Source organism: Bos indicus, chromosome 12 (genome assembly GCF_029378745.1).
Source record: "Bos indicus isolate NIAB-ARS_2022 breed Sahiwal x Tharparkar chromosome 12, NIAB-ARS_B.indTharparkar_mat_pri_1.0, whole genome shotgun sequence".
NCBI classification, from domain to species: domain Eukaryota; kingdom Metazoa; phylum Chordata; class Mammalia; order Artiodactyla; family Bovidae; genus Bos; species Bos indicus.
Window position 1 is genome coordinate 23,986,744 of NC_091771.1, and position 17,028 is coordinate 24,003,771.

Below are 17,028 nucleotides of genomic sequence, written 5' to 3' on the forward strand. Positions count from 1 at the left end.
TTTGAACAAAATCAGAATTTTGACCAGAGACTACTTCTTGTGCCCCCAACTTATGGAGGGGGGTGAAAACCCTCCAGCGAAGATAAAATCTTTTTGTTCTCTTTATATTCATTGACTTGGTGTCACAGCATGGAATTCAGTGTTCTGTTAAGAGACTTCCAAGGTCAGACCCCTCAGCTAGCTTTGGGGCTGCCTTAACAGGCCCTTGGAGTGTCCTAGGTGAAAAGGTGACTTGCTCTTTTGCTTGGGGTTATTTCCTCTTTGTGAAAGTACTGACAGTGAGAAAGGAGAGGCAAGACGTCTGTTTTGCAGAATTACACATTTTTTTACATGAAATCGAGGCTGGTTAATTACAGCACTGGAGGGCTGCCTGCTGCATCTCATCCCCCACAGCTAGCTTCACGTGATGGGATGTAAGAGAACACTCAGCCTTGATGAAAACTGTTATGGGAAAGGTAGAAAAAAATAGTCCAAACTTCCAGGCATCCACAAATATTTTCAAAAGGAAGTTCTCTGACTCATTTGCACTGTGATCTTTCGGTTGTTGGTCCCCACAGTCTTACATCAATGCTTGTAATTAGACCTCCACCACCACGCTGAGAAATCATGTCATCTGTTTATAAACAGCAGAGAACAATTTTGAAATGTTCCCATTGTGGGAACAGCACAAACATTTTCTGACAGACACTCCCTCAAGCTTTGTTCTCTTCAGTCTCTTTTAGTTAGCGTGAATCGTTGACTATCTGGATGTGTTTTCCAGCCAGTTAATAGCACCCTCTAGTTTTTCTCAAGGCTTGTTTCTTCTGAAATTTCAGTGAATGTTGCCAGAATAGAAGAAACTTGATATGCCACTAATGTGCTCGTGACAAATAGAAACCGGTAGTCCTCAAACAGGTATGTGGTGATGGAGGAAGTGATCCAAACAGCTACGGGAAGTGATCCTCGAATCTGGTGCTTTGAAAACAAAAGATCCCAAAACCATTAGTCAAGAAGCACTAACTGACAGTCTTATTTACAGCTCAGGTTAAAAAAAAAAAATGGGCTGAGTCCTCAATTTCATCAGGATCTCTATTTTTTCCATACAGTTGTGCCTTTTGAAAGTCAGTAGTACAATAATTTTTTGTGTGATTCAGAGAGTTAGATATTTAGTGTCTATCCTCTGAACCTTGAGGAACTGTAATATATCTGAATTGTGAGTTTTTGTTTTGAGTCTTCTTAGGAAATCTTGGAGGTCATCCAGTTTGAACTTTCAATTGAAGTGTCATGTTCTTGAGTCCATCTAATAAGAACAGAGTGCTGGATATTAAGGAGCTCCAGGTTAAAACTGTGCTTTCTATTGAGCTGCTAACTGCTGCTTCAACACTCCTTCCTGGTGGTCTTCCTCCTGTCCTCACCAGGACTCACTGCTGATTAGTTAGCAGTGAGTCCTGGTGTCTTTACTCTTTTACATAATTATCCATAAAGTATTTGAAATTATCTATTTTGATGACTGTTAATAATCCCATTTGGCTTTCCAGTTGGGTAGAAGTGAAACAAGAGATATGATTTATTTATAAAGGGAAATAAAATATAAACCCTTTTGTTGGTTTGCAGGTCTTTTAAATATATTTTATTTTAAAATATTTACATAATTTGAATACACCAGAATCACAAATTCATAGACCTGGAGTGACCTTTAGAGGTCCAGTGAAACAAGTATCCACTTATTGCTAGAATTTCCCTGGAGTATGACTGATTGCTGGGGGCTTCCCTGCCGGCTCAGTTGGTAAAGAATCCACCTGCAGCACAGGAGACCTAGGTTCAATCCCTGGGTCTGGAAGATCCTCTAGAGAAGGGAATGGCAACCCACTCCAGTATTCTTGGGGCTTTCCTGGTGGCTCAGATGGTAAAGAATCTGCTCACAATATGGGAGACCCAGGTTCTATGCCTAGGTCAGGATCATTGCTTGAATTTCCCTGGAGTATGACTGGTTAACTCTGAAAGGTGATCCATTCCAGTTTGGGGACAATTCTGATTGCCAGAAAATCCCTCTTACATTGGGCAAGAAGATTCCTTTCTATGTCTCTCATATCATAGATCCAACTTCTGCTTTCTGGGGCAGACCAAAGCAAGTGTGTGCAGCAAAGTTTTTCATCTCTCATAGTGTCTATTGTGATGACTGATTCTCATAGGATTTTGATAATTCAAACAGGAAGAGTAGTGTCTGGCTTGTTTATACCATTAAGGTAGAATTAACCTCAGATATGCAGATGACACCACCCTTATGGCAGAAAGTGAAGAAGAACTAAAAAGCCTCTTGATGAAAGTGAAAGAAGAGAGTGAAAAAGTTGGCTTAAAGCTCAACATTCAGAAAACGAAGATCACGGCATCTGGTCCCATCACTTCATGGGAAATAGATGGGGAAACAGTGGAAATAGTGTCAGACTTTATTTTTCTGGGCTCCAAAATCACTGCAGATGGTGACTGCAGCCATGAAATTCAAAGACGCTTACTCCTTGGAAGGAAAGTTACGACCAATCTAGATAACATATTGAAAAGCAGAGCCATTACTTTGCCAACAAAGGTCCATCTAGTGAAGGCTATGGTTTTTCCAGTGGTCATGTATGGATGTGAGAGTTGGACTGTGAAGAAGGCTGAGGGCCGAAGAATTGATGCTTTTGAACTGTGGTGTTGGAGAAGACTCTTGAGAATCCCTTGGACTGCAAAGAGATCCACCCAGTCCATTCTGAGGGAGATCAGCCCTGGGTGTTCTTTGGAAGGAATGATGCTAAAGCTGAAACTCCAGTACTTTGGCCACCTCATGCTTAGAGTTGACTCATTGGAAAAGACTCTGATGCTGGGAGGGATTGGTGGCAGGAGGAGAAGGGGATGACAGAGGATGAAATGGCTGGATGGCATCCCTGATTCGATGGACATGAGTGTGAGTGAACTCTCGGAGTTGGTGATGGACAGGGAGGCCTGGCGTGCTGCGATTCATGGGGTCGCAAAGAGTTGGACACGACTGAGTGACTGAACTGAACTGATACTTCTTGTAGGATTCTGTCCATAGAATTCTGTGATAATCCAAACCTTTTGTTTTTAGAAGTGAGATAACTGAAATCTAGAGATATGGAGCTTCTGGCTAAGATTACAAAGCTGATTACTAGTTGAGCTGAGCCTCATTCACCTATTATTATTATCATTGTGCTTCTGAGGAAAGTTAATTTGAACGTATTTGTTCGAAGGTTGCAATGCTTACTTATATGGCCTCACCTCTGGGAACTGGCAAAGTTTTGAACAAAGCAAAACAAAGAAACTCCATTGTGAAATCTCTAAGAGCACTGCCTAAGGAGACTGAGGTCCAGTTCTAGTTTTTCCATTAAGTAGCTTTAGTCACATGGTCTTTGGGGGTCTTAGTTCTGTTAGGTACTTTGCAGTTGCATGCTGGATTCTCAGACTGTACTTGGGTTTAGTAGGAAAAAGCACCACAAATGTGGGAAGGGAGAGCTTTTCCATGGGTACTGAGCATTTTTCCTCATTTCCTCATTGGATAATATAAATTGTAAGTTTCCCACAAGCTCTAAAATCAGTGCCTGCATCACATCTTTTTCAGATATGATACATTCCTTTCTTCAGAAGGAGGATGTGATCATTATCACATCCCAAGTTATGCTCAACCTTATCTAGTTCTCAAGAGAGATTTATTTATGAAAGAAACCTCAAAAGGAAGATATAAACAGCAAATCTAGAATAAAGCAAAGGTTTACAGCAGACTCTAAAATGCACTCTAATTAATTGATATCCATTCTTATCTGGGTTCTTAATTTAAATGTGACAAAATTTAACAATAAAACTTTATTAATAATACTAAAATATTGCAAGTTTTTCACTAAATAATTATGAGCATCAAGTCTAATACATTTTACTTTCAAAGTTTCATTGAAAAAATTTTCACAAACACATTTATCAGCAATATATCACAATTTCTTTATTTTTAATCAATCTCTCATAATTTTTGCTGCCTTAACGTTAAGTTGTACCACTACTTCATCTCAGTTTTTTTTTTCTCCCCCTAGGGCACAGATATATAAAATGTTGACAAACATACACTCATAGTACCAGCACGATCACCATATAGGACAAAGTATGGCCCAGCAAGCCAAATTTGGCCCTTTGCTAGTTTTTATAAATAGTTTCTGGAGAAGGCAATGGCACCCCACTCCAGTACTCTTGCCTGGAGGATCCCATGGATGGAGGAGCCCGGTAGGCTACAGTCCATGGGGTCGTAAAGAGTCGGACATGACTGAGCAACTTCACTTTTACTTTTCACTTTCATCTATTGGAGAAGGAAATGGCAACCCACTCTAGTGTTCTTGCCTGGAGAATCCCAGGGACAGAGGAGCCTGATGGGCTGCAGTCTATGGGGTCGCACAGAGTCGTACACGACTGGAGCGACTTAGCAGCAGCAGCAGCATAAACAGTTTCATTATAACAAAGCCACACTCATTCATTTATTGTTGCTGTTGCTCAGTTGCTAAGTCCTGTCCGACTCTTTGCAACTCCATGGACAGCACGTTAGGCTTCCCCATCCTTCACTAACTCCCGGAGGTTGCCCAAGTTCATGTCAGTAATGCTATCCAACCACTGCAAAGCCTAAATAATTTATTTTCTGGCCCTTCACAAAGTATGATGATAGTTTAGATTGTTATAGATGTGCTTTATCAAATCAAGACAATTTCCTTCTAGTCATACTTTACAGAAACCTTTTGTCATGAATGAATGTTGAATTTGGTCAAATGAATTTACTGCACCTATTGTACAGATTTATTGCATCTAATGAAAATATTTTTTTTCCCCAAAAATCTATTGATGTGATAAATTACGTTGATTGATTCTTAAATATTGAAACAAGCTTGTATTTTTAGGAAAAATGGCATTTGGTCATGACTTATTATCAGTTTTATATATTACTATATTTAATTTACTAATTTGTTGAGGATTTTGTACATATTCATAAGGATTATTAGTGTATAGTTTTCTTTGTATATATTTTTGCCTGACTTTTTATCAGAATAATACATACTTTTAAACATCTTTTTCCTTGTAATTTTGTATTTCATTAGCACTGGCATTATTTCTTTCTCAAATATTTGGTAGAATCCCATGAAAAACTAGACCTGAATTTTTCTTTGTTGGAAGGTTTTTAACTATGAATTCATTTTCTTTAATGAATAAAGGACAACTCAGGTTACTCTATGTCCTCTTTTGTGTGTTAGGTAAGTTTTGTCTTTCAGGGGAAATGTCCAATTCATTTATGTTGTGAAATTTATGAGTATCAATTTGTTCCCTTTATTCACTTGTTATCCTTATAAAGTCTGTAAGATCTATATTCATTCCCATCTTTCATTTCTGATATTGATCATCTCTTCTCTCTTTTTTCTTGATCAATTCTAGTTAGAATTTTTTTCAATTTTATTGACCGTTTCAAAGAACTAGATTCTGTTTTCATTGATTTTATCAAGTTTTATATTTTAAAATGTATTGATTTCTGCTTATTTTTTTTTAATGTTCTTCCTTCTGCCTGTTTTGGGTTTAATTTGCTCTTCTTTTCATAGTGTCACAGTTAAAGCTGAGATCACTGATTTGAGACCTTTACTATTCTCTAATTAAGCATTCTACTCTAAGTACTGTGTTAACTGCATCACAGAATTTTTAGTTGTATTTTCACTTGTAATCATTTCAAAATATTTTCTAATCATTCTGTAAATTTCCCTGTGACCAAAAGTTATCAGAAGCATATTATTTAATTGCAAAATATTTGGAGATTTCAACATACAATGTATTATTGATTTGTTCTTTACTATGGCCTATCAAAGGATTGTCATGCAGTTATGTTTTGCACTTTTATCCTATTCTTCATCTCTTTTAAATAGTAAATATTTAAACATTTCAAATGTATAAATATGTTGAAGTTATATAGTCTGTCTTGGTGAATGTTCCATGTACACTTGAAAAAAAAAATGTGTCTTCTGCTATTAGACTGTTGATAGTGTTGTTCAGTTCACTTCAGTTCAGTCGCTCATTCGTGTCTGACTCTTTGTGACCCCATGAATTGCAGCACGCCAGGCTTCGCTGTCCATCACCAACTCCCGGAGTTCACTCAGACTCACGTCCACTGAGTCAGGGATGCCATCCAGCCATCTCATCCTCTGTCGTCTCCTTCTCCTCCTGCCCCCAATCCCTCCCAGCATCAGAGTCTTTTCCAATGAGTCAACTCTAAGCATGAGGTAGCCAAAGTACTGGAGTTTCAGCTTCAGCATCATTCCTTCCAAAGAACACCCAGCGCTGATCTCCTTCAGAATGGACTGGGTGGATCTCCTTGCAGTCCAAGGGACTCTCAAGAGTCTTCTCCAACACCACAGTTCAAAAGCATCAATTCTTCAGCACTCAGCTTTCTTCATAGTCCAACTCTCACATCCATACATCACCACTGGAAAAACCATAGCCTTCACTAGACGGACCTTTGTTGGCAAAGTAATGTCTCTGCTTTTCAATATGCTGTCTAGGTTGGTCATAACTTTCCTTCCAAGGAGTAAGCGTCTTTTAATTTCATGGCTGCAATCACCATCTGCAGTGATTTTGGAGTCCCAAAAAATAAAGTCTGACACTGTTTCCACTGTTTCCCCATCTATTTCTCACGAAGTGATGGGACCAGATGCCATGATCTTCGTTTTCTGAATGTTGAGGTTTAAGCCAACTTTTTCACGCTCCTCTTTCACTTTCGTCAAGAGGCTTTTTAGTTCCTCTTCACTTTCTGCCATAACGGTGGTGTCATCTGCATATTCGAGGTTATTGCTATTTCTCCCGGAAATCTTGATTCCAGCTTGTGCTTCTTCCAGTCCAGCGTTTCTCATGATGTACTCTGCATATAAGTTAAATAATCAGGGTGACAATATACAGCCTCGACGTACTCCTTTTCCTATTTGGAACCAGTCTGTTGTTCCATGTCCAGTTCTAACTGTTGCTTCCTGACCTGCATATAGGTTTCTCAAGAGGCAGGTCAGGTGGTCTGGTATTCCCATCTCTTTCAGAATTTTCCACAGTTTATTGTGATTCACACAATCAAAGGCTTTGGCATAGTCAATAAAGCAGAAATAGATGTTTTTCTGGAACTCTCTTGCTTTTTCCATGATCCAGCGGATGTTGGCAACTTGATCTCTGGTTCCTCTGCCTTTTCTAAAACCAGCTTGAACATCTGGAAGTTCATGGTTCATGTATTGCTGAAGTCTGGCTTGGAGAATTTTGAGCATTACTTTACTAGCATGTGAGATGAGTGCAATTGTGCGGTAGTTTGAGCATTCTTTGGCATTGCCTTTCTTTGGGATTGGAATGAAAACTGACATTTTCCAGTCCTATTGTTCAGGATTTCTATATGCTTTCTTTATTTTTTAACTGGATATAGTAGTTTTGCAATGTTGTATTAGTTTCTACTGTACAACAACATGAATCAGCCATATGTATACATATATCCCTTCCCTTATAAGCCCCGCCCCATCCCAACCCCTAGGTCAGCACAGAGCACTCAGCTGAACCCCCCTGTATGATACAGCAGCTTCCCACTAGCTATCTGCTTTACACATGGTAAATGTGTTTATATGTCTATGCTACTGTCCAATTCATCCCGCCTTTCCCTCCCCACTGCTGTGTCCACAGATGCATTCTCTACCTCTGCATCTCTATTCCTGCCTTGCACGTAGGTTCATCAGTACCGTCTTTCTGGAACTTCTATATTCTTACTAAACTTCTTCCTACTGTTTCATGTACTTTTAGAGAGGAATAGTTAAGTCTCTAACTATAATCGCACCTTTATTTATATTTAAGTTCTATGGCATCTTGCATTATCAGGTTATTTTGTCAGCTGCATTTATATTTAGGACTGATCTGTCTTCTCAGAGATTTGACCTGTTTATCCTTATGTTTTATTCCTGTACATACATAGTAATACTTCTTCTGAAATATATCTAGTCTTACGTTAATATAACCATTTAAGCTTTTTTGATTAGTATTTCATGGTATCATTATTATTCATTTATGTTTGGCCTATCAAAGGATTGTCATGCAGTTATGTTTTGCACTTTTATCCTATTCATCCATCTCTTTTAAAAGCGTGTTTAGACTTTATCTTTCATTCAATGCAGTTTTTAATATTGGTAGATTTAAAATCTACCCCATTGTTTTTCCTATTTTCCCTATCTGATGTATTTTTTCCTTTTTTTCCCCTGCCTGTTCTTGGCCTGCATTTTATAACACCATATTTATTTATATTTTTGACTCTGCATTTATGCATTTAAACATATTTTGAGAGAATGCATTAGGATTGACAACATAAATTTAATTTGTCACAGTCTAACTTCAAATAGTATTTTGCTTTACATGTAGTATGAGAACCCTGTGATTCTGTGCTTCTCATTCCTCTTTCTTGTCTTCTGTGCTGTTGTCATGTGTTTTGCTTTTACATACGTCATAAACCACAGTACAGTGCTACTATTTTTGTTTTGCCTTGGGCAGTCAATTATCTGTTAGAGCAAAATAAGAAAAACATCTTTTACATTGATTTTCACTTTAGTAATTTCTGAATAGAGATCTTCATTTCTTTTTATAAGCCTAAATATCTATCAGTTATGTTCTGCTTTAAAAAAATAACCCTTTAGCATTTCTTGGAGCATGGGCCTCTGTCTGAATTTTTGATTGTCTGAAATGAGTTTTTCATTCTCCTTTATTTATTAGAGATATTTGTGCTGTGTGTAGAATTCTGGATTGACTTCTTTCTCTTTTCAGCACTTTAATGATGCCATTCTGTGCGGTTTCAGACAATCCATTGGATATCAGTCCTATATTTTTTCCTTTGTATGCAATGTGTCCTTTATTTCCACCAAATCCCTGTCCCTGGTGCCTTTAATATTTTTTCTTTATCTTTTTTGAACAGGTTGAGTATGATATATCACAGTGTGCATGTGCTTGTATGTGTGTATGCATGTGCGTGTATTTTGTTAGGGTGTTTATTTATACCTATGTAGAAGGCTGGACAGAAGTGTATAGCATTTATGCCTGAAAATGGATATGCCTCTTCTGTTAGGACATGAGTGCAGGAATTTGAGGCAGTAGAGTCAGAAGCTGAGCTGGATTTGTGTTTCATTGTTGCTGTAATCAGTTTCAGGCCACCACATACAAAGACTGCAAGTCTTTGTACCCCTCTGTCCAATTCATGGGCTTCCCAGGTGGCTCAGTGGTAAATAATCTGCCTGCTAACACGAGAGGCCTGGGTATGATCCCTAGGTCAGGAAGATCCCCTGGAGAAGGAATGGCAACCCACTGCAGTATTCTACCTGGGAAACCCCATGGACAGAGTACCCTCGTGGGTCCATGGGGTCACAAAAGAGTCAGACATGACTTAGTAACTAAATAACAACAACTCAATTCACACATTGAAATCCTATCCCACAATGTGATGGTTTTTGGAGGTGGAGCCTTTGGGAAGCACCTGGGACACGAGGGTAGAAGCCTCACAAATGGAATTAGTGCCCTTAGAAGAACAGACCAGAGAGCTAGCTCACTGTCTTTCTGCCAAGTGAGGACACAAAGAGAGGTCAGAAGTCTACGACATGAAACAGGACTCTCACCAGAGCCTGACCCTGACACTCTGACCTTAGATTGTAGCCCTCAGAACTATGAGAAGTAAATTTCTGTTGTTTATAAGACAGCATGTCTGGAGTGCTTTGTTATAGCAGCCTGAACAGATAAAACAGTTGGGAGAGATAATTATTCTCAGAATTCCTGCTCTACCCCGTTTCTGGCCTTCCTCCAGCACCTGTGCCTCTGAGGGAGTTTGTGTCCAGGTATTTGTGATCCTCTAGTGGTTGTCAGCTTCTGCTTCTTACTGAGTGTTTATCAGCCTGGTGATGTGAGGCAGAAAGCCTGTCTGTTTTCCAGGTCTAGGGTCAGACTTAGGTAAGCCTATGCCTGGGCATCAGGGAGCATCTCAATGATCCAAATCTTCCTTGTCATGGTGGTAAAACTGTGCAGGTTGCATGCAGAAGGGTTTCCCAACCTTCCCCCATTGGTAGGAAGCATCTAAGGATATTGGTATAAATGTTAGTCCCAGTTCTATTTCCTGCTTCTCCCAGAGGACTGATGTGTTCTGCTTCTTGGGGTGCAGGAGCCTGAATAAAGCTTTGTGCTTCCTCCCAGAACCAGGTTCTTGAGCGGTGTCAGGATCTATGGAAATTAGCTTACAAGTGAATGGACACCCTCCTCGTATCTGTGTCCTAGGGGTTCTGTCCTCTCTCAGTAGCTCATGCTCAGCTTTTAGAAGTTTGTTTAGGAAGGTTTTCTGAACTTGTCTTAATCTCTTGTGTTGATATGGTGCCAGTGTCTCTCACCCTGCCACCTGACCCAGAGAAGCTAATGCTCTCCTTGTCACTCTCTTTGCAGCAACTGTTTTCTTTGACATATAGGCTCCCTGGTTTCTCACCTCTCTGACAGATTCATGAAAAAATATGATTCTATATTTATATGACTTTTTCTTGCTTTTAGTGTAGGACAGATATAAAACTCTGTACTACCCACATTGGTATCAAACTATCATTATCATAAAAGAGTCTAGTTGTTTTCTTATTTTAATGTAGTTTTAAAATCATATTTATCCTTTTCATATTTCCTGATTCTAGATATCTTCATATTTTCCCTTCTCATTATTAGGCTCTAAAAATAGATTTATAAAATTTTAATAATATTCTGGAAATAGAATAAAGATATAGTGATATGTTATAAGTAATTTCTAATATTTGAAAATAAAATATTTCCTATTAAAAACATGACCATAATCAAAGGAAAGGGATTTTTATTTTCTCTGGGTATAGCTTTAGACCTATTGCTAGAAGTATGAATGTTATAATCGCTTTTTAAATAGAACTGAAATCAGATCTCTGAAGGTGCTAACTGCTTACAAAAGCACAGCAAAGTACCCTGGTCAATGGTATTAAGCCAGTTATGTTCAGTAGATATAAGAGATGCAAGTTCAGCCCCTAGGTTGGAGAGACTCCCTGGAGTTTGCTTGGAAAATCCTACGAACAGAAGAGTCTGGTGGGCTACAGTCCATGGGGTTGCAAAGAGTCAGACTGGCTGAGCACACATACATTCACTAGTTTTTTCATAAATCTTCGAGTCATTTTGGCTTGGGAGGAAAAATGTCTTTAAGTATCTGTTTGCAAATGACCATCATGATATTTTCCATGAGAAAGATATAGAGGTAGAGAGGAATCCCAGTTTGAGTCAAAATTTCACAACCTTCTGAATTTATCAAATGAATAAAAAGAAAGTGAAGCAGCCTCAAGAGAATTCTCTACAAATTAGCTAAGAATCCTGGAAGTTTTATAATCTGACTGGGACTCAATTATTATTACCTATAAAAATAGGTGTTGTATTAGAGTGACTATATAGTTTCCTGAAGTTCCAAGATTCTCTGATTCCTAATTATGTATCTCTGTTTATAATGATTTGATTGAAAAACCACTCTTACATGAATCTTTCTATAACTGCAGGTTTTATATGGGGAGAGATTAAACAAATGTGGGATGGTGGACTTCAAGATTACATCCATGATTGGTGGAATTTAATGGATTTTGTGATGAACTCCTTATACCTAGCAACAATCTCCTTGAAAATCGTTGCATTTGTAAAGGTAACTATAATTTATGTTATTGGTAAAGCAAAAGTTATGTTAACTATTGATAATATTCCATTGTTATTATTTTTATTAATAATGCTGCCTAGGGCATTATCTGTATGTGAAATTCATCATCTTATGACTTTCCTGAGAGATAGAAATAAAATACATAGATAATGCACAGCTTATAGTCGTAAAACAAATTTTGATAGACATTTAGAAATTGTCACCCAATTTTCTGGTATCTAAATTGAATGATGCCTAAAAGTGATTCACAATAGCTGCTCTCAAGTCTAATCTTTTCCATTTCTAATGAAATTCTACCTCAAACACTGTTCAAACTTTTGCAACCAGAATCTATTTTTATCAGTTATAACTAACTGATAAAATTACACAGACAGATCAAAATATTACTCTCTTAAAGCATTGAAATTATTATTTCAGTTTAAACTAATATAGCTTGATATAATTGGAGCAGAATATAATTCTCCTCACCCCATTCAATGTGACAGTGCTGAAATCTCACACACCCATTCCTCCCCCGCGTTCCATACAGCATCAATCTCACCCCAAACCACATAATTTACATAAAGCGTTTTTGTTCTGCAGTGACAACTGAGATTATTTTGTACTTTGGGGGATGTTTTTTAAACCCAAGTATGATCGTGTCCTCCTTCCTGCCTTTCCTTTCACTCCTTCCTTTTCTCTTCCTTTTTAAAAAATGTGTGTCAAACTGATGAGTGAATTAGGAAAACACAGTGTTTAATTGGACTGTACATGAATAATTCATGCGATCTAATGATCTGAGCTAGGAAATGCTAAAACAAAAGTGAACTCTCATTCATTTAGTGTTGTCCTAAGTCAGCTCCTGAAACGTTCAGCTGTAACAGGGTCAAAATTGCCCAAAGTCGTTTCCTGAATTGTTCAATTAAAATGTTTCCAGCACTCATCAAAACATTCAGAAAAAATGTTTTCTGCCAGTTTCATGGAAAACTAGCTATGTTTTAAGAATGGAAATGATTTGATAATTTTTTTCTATCTGCATTAAGAATGAATTACCTTGGGCCTTTCTGAAGATGACAGAAAATATTGTGTTAACCAAGCAAGTTTTGCATCTGTGCAGGAGATGGTTATCTATTTTGAAGTGCATGTCTTCCCGATTCTTCTTTCTTCTGTCATGATGCTTAAGTATATCTATAAAGTTGTTTTGGACATGTTTCTCTCAAAAAGTAATGTATCTGTTTTTTTGTGACCACGTGCAGTTATAAAATTCTAGTTCCACAAGACATATCAATTCTTCTCATACTTTCAGGTGCTAAGAATCACCTGAGGAGCTTGCTAAAACAGATCCCTTTTCTCAGTTCCCACGGATCAGGAGTATTAGGCAGGGGCCTAAATTCGCATTTATTGCAAATTCATCAGCTAATTTTGAGGTAAATGGTCTAAGGAAGACATCATGAATAGCCTTAGGCTGAAAAATTCTATTTAGCAGCTCAAATAAATATGGGTTTGATGCCAAAAGGAACCTCTCTCATATAATATTTATATTAAGAAACATTTTATAGATCTCATTTATATGGTATTCACTTATGGTACATATATATTTTATATATAAGAACTCTGATATATACTAAGTACAATTATATGAATTAATGAACACCTGTGTATTTGGGGCCTCAGTGGTTTCAGATAACTGGATTTGAATTTTCATAAATTCTTTATGTGGAATATCTGTTTTCAAACTAAAATATAAACATTGTTCCTTATACTGTAAATGGGAAATTTTGTGTTAAAAATTCAACTAGGGACTACCCTGGTGGTCCAGTAATTAAGACTCCACACTTCCAATGCAGGGGGCATGGGTTCAGTCTCTGATAGGGAAACTAAGATCCAGCAAGCTTCACATGGCTAAAAGACAAAAAAAAATCAACTCATCCCAAGTGATGAAGAAGAAAGAAAAGAAAAGGAAAAAAAGATGGAAAAGTACATAGAAATAACCTCAGATGAAGTCTTTGGGAAATATATGGATTGCTTATGCCCTTTGGTCATAGGAGTTCAGCTAGGATTATAAACATAAATGATGAAAAGTTATTTCTGAATGACTAATTTGTGTGCTCCAAACCTGAGTTTCATGAATAGTTTTTAAATGGCTGCACTTTAGACCTGGGTTTCCTGGGCTCAGTTTTCTCCCATCACTTACTAGTTATGTGAACTTGGACCTGTTTTTTCACCTCTCTGTGCTTCACCTATAAAATAAGGAATTTCTGCCTTACACCATTAATATGAGAAAAACATGAGTCGATCAATGTATTTAAAGTGCTGGTATCCAAATGCATGATTAGTTCTCTCCTTTCTCTCCTACTGCTGTTTCCTCCTCCTTCATGTACCCTGAGTCCACTGGACTTGCCTCTTGCAATGTCTTTATTGTGGCATTTGCTTTATTTTAGTTGAAAAAGACCTTCATGTCTGAATTCACACTTGCCTTTACCACTTGCAAACTGTCTAATTTGGGGCAAGGTGTTTCATGTGGGCCTCGATTGTATTATCTTTTAAATGACGATAATAGCAAAAAAGCACCGACTTTGGGAGGCTGTGATGTCATGCTGATTTGGTGACTCAGCCTCCTTGATCATCTTTTGTTCTATCATTCATTTTCTCATGCTAATTTTTAATAACATAATTTACGATTTCAGGAACAGGAGCATTATTTCTGTACAAAAATAGACTACCATAAATGAGGCAAACAGTCATTTTGTGAATCAAGCAATGAGAATTTATGGAGTCACATTAAGAAACTGGCTTTCCATCTGTTTGTTGAGAATGCAGACACTGGCAATACAGCCCCTGCCTTCAAGCAGTTCACAGAAAGGAAAGAGAAATGCACATGAAGACCTTACAGTGTGATAAGGTCTACCACAGGGACCTTGGTGGCATCATGGAAGGAACTAAATTTGGCTGGCAGTGTCTTGAAATGATTTAGAGGACAGAGTGAGTGGGCATGTATTGTGTCCATGAACATTCATAAATGTCCCTGGGAGAAGAGACACAACATGCATGAGTCTGAGAGTATAAAGGAGGCCACTAATTCAGAGGGATGGTCCAGGGAACTGGGGCAGGGAGAGGATGGGAAGGACTTTCCAGATCATGCTATACAGTTTGAATCCTAAAATAAAGAGGAACCATTAATGAGGCTGAAACAGAATGAGTCAAATGATGATGATTACCTGAAGTAGAGCAGTGGACACAGGAGAAGTTAACAGAAGATTGGCTTTGGGAAAAAAAAAAAAAATTAGGAGGTAAGATCCACAAGACACGTGATTTGTTATTATGAAGGCTTGGATCATAGGTGGGATCCCAGAATGGTCTTGACGCTGCTCCTCAGTAAATAGTTTACTTCTGATGGTTATGATGACCAAATGAACCATCAGTCCTTCAAGAGGGAGATCCTTCTGTAACTGGTCTGTAGGGAGAGAACCTCCTGGTCTAGCAGAAGGGCCATTCTTATTTGGCTCATCCCTTTGCAATTTATCCTCCTGGAGATTTTTTTTTTTTTTTAACATACAAAAGGGTCCTTTTGGCCAAAGCTGTGATCTGGGCTCTGATCCATACTTGGTATGACTACTGCCTGTACCACTTCCTACCAGTATGATTTGGGACAAGTTAACCTATGCCTCAACATTCTTCTCTGTAAGATGATAGGAATAATCAAGTTCCAGACAATGTTTGTGAGGATCTCATTAATAAACACATTTATGCCATAGAGTTTAATATAAGCACTCAGTTGTTTTTTATTTTGATTAAAATGAAACAGCATTAGATTATACAAAGAGAACACAGAAGTTCACGTGACTTTAGGATTCTCCTTCTCCACAAGGCTTGTGGTTCTGCCTTAAATGCCTTGATTCATTAGCATTTCACAGCTTAGGGATTGTAGCTTTTTAAAATTTGCTTTTAATTTTTGAAGGAGAAGGTTTGTCAATCATTTCTTGTTCTCACCATGTATAAAATGTTAAGTCAATCTAGAGCTTGTTGATGCCTGGGCACACTTGGAAAATGTTAGTTTATCTTCATTAGGAATCGTTTTCTCCTAAATATTACCCAGTCCCTTTTCCTATGTATAACTTGTCTCTTATGTCTATCTTCTGTCATTTGGCAGAAATGGTTGCAATTCTATGCCTCGTCCACTGTGTAAATAATATTCTCAGAAATCAAAATGATTAGGAATAAGAACAGTTCTTTCAATGATCTTGCTGGAATTTTTCATAGCACCAGTCTTCTAAATAGTATTTACCTCATTGGTCCCTCTTCTTATCAGCTAGAAAGAAGGTGAATGTTTCTATTTCACAAATGTTACAACTGTAGTGAATTCTCCAAATCATGAACTTTCTAAATATTCTTTAGTTTTATGACAGAGAGCTGTAGATATTTAAATCTGAGTTGTATAGTATTATCTACCACAGGAGAAAACCATACACCTTCCTGTTGTCTTCACTTCTTAATTATCTAACCAGTTTGTAGAAAGGGAAATGTTTTCACCTTATAAACCAAGCATTAAAACTAGCATACATTTTCTGTTTAATTTTGTAGAACAAATGTTTTCACTTTGCCTCAACTTAATTATTATTCATTTTGAATACTTGACTTTTATGAGTATGCATCAGGCTCTAGAGAATATAAAGATGAACTTTTCCTATATTCAAGGAACTTAGGACCTACTATTATGATGCAATCCGTCTTCCTCTCCTAACACTTCTGCTAAGGTGTTCATGATCTGCCTTCAGCTTTCTCTTAGAGTTATCACTATTCCCAAAGCCTCTGCAACCCAGCTATATTAAGATGCTCCCATTTCTACAAATGATCCATCTTTTCTAACAATCGTACTTTAGAATATGTCTGGGACAATTCTCCACCCGAAAATGCTTTTCGAGCTTCTGTCACATATAAAACACTCTATTAGATGTCCAGTACCAAAAACACATTAGACAAAGCTCCCGACATGGAAATCTGACAAGGAACTCAAAGGTAAATATTCTGTTTTCTAGGTCTGCATAGGAGCAAGTTCCTTACAAAGAATCTAAATAGAAATGGAGGCTTAAGGCAAAGTCAAACTATGTTAGGTTTATAATTTATAAGCAAATCCATGAGAAAAAAAGGAAAGCAGGAATTTCTGGTGCTCAAAGAGATATAGGTATGTACATATCTCTTGATTTCTCTCGAACAGGGGATTGCCAGCTCTGGTCAGCAGGATCCTGGTGTCCACTCATCTGTAGTACAAGAGAACTTCTCAAAGGAAAGACAAGCACTGCCTATTTAATATATGTCTT

The 17,028-nt window shown here is 37.7% G+C and overlaps 1 protein-coding gene across 4 annotated transcripts in view; it reads left to right on the forward strand.

Moving 5' to 3' along the window:
- The window catches only part of TRPC4 (transient receptor potential cation channel subfamily C member 4), a 207,144-nt gene that overhangs the window by 159,748 nt on the left and 30,368 nt on the right, over nucleotides 1–17,028 (forward strand). For all 4 annotated transcript variants that reach the window (XM_070800170.1, XM_019971370.2, XM_070800169.1 and 1 more), the window contains one exon: nucleotides 11,580–11,719. In XM_070800170.1, the coding sequence (XP_070656271.1) occupies nucleotides 11,580–11,719 (140 nt within the window). The remainder of the gene's footprint in view (nucleotides 1–11,579; nucleotides 11,720–17,028) is intronic.